Below are 4,346 nucleotides of genomic sequence, written 5' to 3' on the forward strand. Positions count from 1 at the left end.
ACTTACATATTTATATACATACATCTTCTCTACTACGGGAACATGCATCAACAAATATAATTTCCTTTCTCTCTCTCTCTCACATACACACACACTTAGAGGACTCCATCCTCCTTCTCGTGTATATTGTTTTGCTATTTTGTCGGGAATGAATGATGACTTACTTGCAATTTTGTCATATTTGTCTAAATTTGTAATTCATTAGTGTATGTTGGCTGTAAAGTTTGAATGAAGCGTGAATAACTTTTCCTTCTTCTTACCCATACATCTGCAACTGCTTATGTGGAGGTTATCGAACAACTTTATAATTTCAAGCTATTTTGAAGATATTATTTTTGAGGTTCTGAAAACAAGAATGGGGCAGGCTATGTATTTTTTGAAGTGCAGATGTTATGTGTGTGGATTATGAATAACTCAGATTCTGTATCAGTTGACCTTTTCTTCGAAGCAGAAGTAGTAACTACTCTTCACCAATAAATCTCTATGGTATTCGGTGTGAAACCATTTTGTGAGCGTGACGTAGAAATTGCAATTTTCTTTCTTTCTGATAGTTGTTTTTTATTTTAAGATGCCTGTGAAGCTTTTGGAGAAGATTAATCATAAGACCAAATATTTAAATTAAAATCTTACATGTACTTGAAACTTACAACTTACTTTTTGAAAGTTGAACGTGATCTTTCATGCACCCTTAGACAACCATTCTAGTCTGGTCCCAACTATGTTGCGCAAATGCTGTGTGGTGCCCTTTCTCTCGTTATTGCTCCATTCTGGTTCTCGTAGTGTGTCTCCATGATTAGACTGTTCTGAAATTGTTGTTTTTGTCATTTGTCACAACCAAACAACTTTAATTTCATCATATGCTTTTGAGCTTGTGGTTTTATGGTGAGCCTGTTTCCGACTTTCTAAAATTGAGCTTGTTTGGACGAGGTACTTGCCATTATCTTATTCAGTCATATTAAGCTAATAACTGTTGATTTTACATGCAGATTATGTATTGCTATGCATTAAATGGAAGATGCCCCGTGCCAGCCCATATATGGCTGACTGGCTGCAAAGGGGAAATGCAAGACCAACTTACGCGGATCCCAGGATATGATAGATGGTTAATTGAGAAGGAGGATAAATCCTACATAGAATCCTTTAAAGACCAGAAAGAAAATTTGGTGTATCTCACAGCTGATTCTGAGAATGTTCTGGATGTACTCGATCCGAAAGCAATTTACATCATTGGTGGTTTGGTGGATAGGAATCGCTGGAAAGGCCTTACCATGGATAAAGCAAACGAGCAAGGGATTAAAACAGCAAAATTGCCTATTGGATCTTACCTGAAGATGTCCAGTTCTCAGGTTGTCTAGTGTCCTTAGCACTCACACGTAGATGGCAATCATGGCATCATCTTTCCTGCTTTAATATTGAGTTTTTTTAACCAATACTCCTCCCATTTTTCTTAAATCATTTGACGAATGATGTCCTTTGATATGACTATAACTAATGCTTTTCACAATATCTGAAAGCATGATCTCAACAATTGATAGGATGTTACATGCTAAGATGGTGCATAATGATATGCAGGTCCTGGGATAGAATGATGGTTAATTATACTCATTTGACTGAGATGGGGCATGATTATATAGTCACATGTCACTTTCTTTCATTTTATTTAGATACAGAGCCTAATTTGTACTTGCTTTAAGTAAACCGCCCATGATAACTTCTTATTTGTGGTCTCTCTTAATTTGCCTACTTGTTTGCAGGTCCTTACTGTGAATCAAGTGGTGGAGATACTTCTCAAGTTTTTGGAATCAGGAGACTGGAAGCATTCATTTTTTGAGGTGATTCCTCTGAGGAAGAGAGGCGAAGCTGGAACAGAGGGCGAAGGAAAGGATGAGGATGAAACGGAAGCTGGAGCAGATGATGAAGACAGTATAGGGATGGACACGATCAAAAGGCAAAAAGGCCGTGCATCAGTGCAGAGATTAAAGCTTGAATATTTCAACCCAAGAGAGACCAAGCAAAATTTTGTGAATGGTTTATTGGGCGTGACTGATATATTTTGGTACTTGATTCTGATGAACAACTGATTGTATTATTGGCATTAGCAGTGACATTGAAGGTACTAAAATTCCTAGTTAACAAAGAAAAGTAGTAGAACAGAAGAGCAGCGAATTGTTTGGAAAATTGCAAAACAGAAGGGGCAGTTAAGTTGTCCAAGTTACTGACCTAAAACAACATTAGAAAGTGATTTGGAGTGATTGCAGTGCAACCCTACAATTGGTCCTTAAGCTGAGGGAAAGGGTCAATGCAGGCGACCGCAGCCTGTGATCGCCCGGCATTAGGCGAGTCCTTGAAGAAATTCATAGGCGCAGCTCCGAAGAAGGCATGGTGGTGGGGAATGTGGTGGAAAGCCGGCGGAGGAAAGGCATGGAATCCCATGGTGTTGTGATCCACCATTCTCTTCACGAGTGGCTCCCCTCTCAAAGAGCCCCGCTCCCCGCCATCGAACTCACGGTAGCGGTGCAGGTAGACAGTGAGGGGCTCGATGTAGTCATCGAAGCCGAGCTTGCTCATGGCCCAGAGGACGTCCTCAGCGGTGATAGTCTTGCGCTGCTCGCGCTGGCAGCGATCGTTGGCCTCGCTGGTGATGAAGCTGATGTACTCGGACACGCATTCCTGGATGGTCTCCTTGGCGTCGTCGGATATTTTGGCGTGCGGAGGGAGGATCTTGCGCATGATCCTGATCACGTTCGCTATCGGCATGAACCGGTCCTGCTCGCGGACGATGCATTCCGACTCATCTCCGCCCGGGTTTGTTTGAGGAGACGGCAGCCCCATGCTCATGTCTGCTGCTTTCAACTCTGTTTACCACCGTACCAAACCAGCAACATAATTATTTTTAGACTAAATTAATAAAATAGCCATTTTGTTACGGTAAAGATAATAATAGTCAATTTTATCTTGAATTAAAGGAAAAAAATATTTTAAGCAAAAGGCAGTTTTAATTTTTTTCTTTTTGTAGCTACATTTTAAAAATGTCATTTTCTTAATTAATAAAAAAGGCCAATAAAATAACGGGCAGATGTGTATGGGGCCGACTATAGAACTCAATATTTAGATGGGTCTTCAACATAAATTGGGCAAGTCAAAATTGGTGAATCGAGTAACAATAAGAGGCAGCAGAATTTGTTGACATTTTGTATTCTAGTCCACCAATCATCTAATAAGTAGAATTCAAATCGCAATTTTTTTTATTTCCATTTAATGCACATACAAAACCTGATAATGCATGAGTGACAGATGTGAATGTGGGGCCAAATAGTGCATGTATGCCACTTGTTTACACTATTTTGTTCCCTTTTACACAATACAATTCGCAGCTACATTTCTCATCATTTCCTTGGACTCAAATTCAAGAAAACACACCATTCCAACTGTTTTATTACCTTTATTTGGTAATGTATGTTAAGATCAGATCAGTATGTTTCTGAGAAATTAATAAAGGTGACAAATTGCATTTCCTAAAGCACCGGAAGAAGATGAAATAAAAAAATGGTCTAAAACATATGGTAGACATTAAAACATGTACACTCATATTGGAAGAAAAAAGGGTAGGTAATTGAAGAACTGACCGGAGTTAGGTGTAGGGAGCTTGCGGTAGCCATGGAAGCCTCCTCCTCCATTGTTGCCTCCGAGTTCCATCTTGAGATATTTTGGTATAGGTGTTGGTTGTGAAGGGATTAATATATAGGGAGAAGAGGAGAGGAGGGAGGACACGTGGCGAAGAGGCGTTGCGAACGAGAGAAGGGCATTCGTCCGGTGGAAAATAAGGGTTCACAGTTGGGCAGCACTGTGGTGTGAGGCTTGACCACATTTAATTTCTGTGCCCTCTCTTTCTCAATACCATTGACTCTGTTTGGTTGCCTCTGTTCGTCGTTCTAGTTTCTCTCTATCGAGATATATATTGGCATACATATTTGCATATTTGTATAAAATGTCGAGGTGGTAATTAATATTGTCAACTAATGGAGAGAAAAAAGACTAAAATTACTGCATTGGAACTTGCAATTACATTTAATTACAGTATATTTTTAAAAAGGAGAACAGAGGCTGCTCTCAATTAATGAAGTTTAAAATCTATTGCTTCACAATAATCATATAAGCTACTGTATAATTGATTTTGTTTGATTAATATAATTATTTTATTTAATAGTTAATCATTAATTCAAATAGATAATGAATTAATTTAATTTGTTTCATAATTGTATAATAAATAAACTTAAATTAATGTTAATTCATCTATTATTCTTATCAACTAAACATTTTACTTATTAAAATTATCTTTGACATAA

General features: G+C 38.3%; 2 protein-coding genes across 2 annotated transcripts; one reads left to right on the top strand and one right to left on the bottom strand.

The window, feature by feature from the left end:
• The first annotated feature begins 830 nt into the window (after positions 1-830).
• LOC121742630 (tRNA (guanine(9)-N1)-methyltransferase-like) lies at positions 831-2,137 on the top strand. Its single transcript, XM_042135828.1, has 3 exons — positions 831-882; positions 987-1,346; positions 1,755-2,137. The coding sequence occupies exons 1-3, from the start codon at positions 880-882 to the stop codon at positions 2,079-2,081; spliced, it is 690 nt and encodes a 229-aa protein (XP_041991762.1). The 5' UTR covers positions 831-879; the 3' UTR covers positions 2,082-2,137.
• A 124-nt stretch (positions 2,138-2,261) lies between these two features.
• Positions 2,262-3,822, bottom strand: LOC121742631 (nuclear transcription factor Y subunit B-1-like). Its single transcript, XM_042135829.1, has 2 exons — positions 3,627-3,822; positions 2,262-2,855 (listed from the first exon to the last, which is right to left on the bottom strand). The coding sequence occupies exons 1-2, from the start codon at positions 3,694-3,696 to the stop codon at positions 2,266-2,268; spliced, it is 660 nt and encodes a 219-aa protein (XP_041991763.1). The 5' UTR covers positions 3,697-3,822; the 3' UTR covers positions 2,262-2,265.
• Between the last annotated feature and the right edge of the window lie 524 nt (positions 3,823-4,346).

The sequence above is a fragment of the Salvia splendens genome, chromosome 7 (genome assembly GCF_004379255.2).
Source record: "Salvia splendens isolate huo1 chromosome 7, SspV2, whole genome shotgun sequence".
In the NCBI taxonomy this organism is placed as follows: Eukaryota; Viridiplantae; Streptophyta; class Magnoliopsida; order Lamiales; family Lamiaceae; genus Salvia; species Salvia splendens.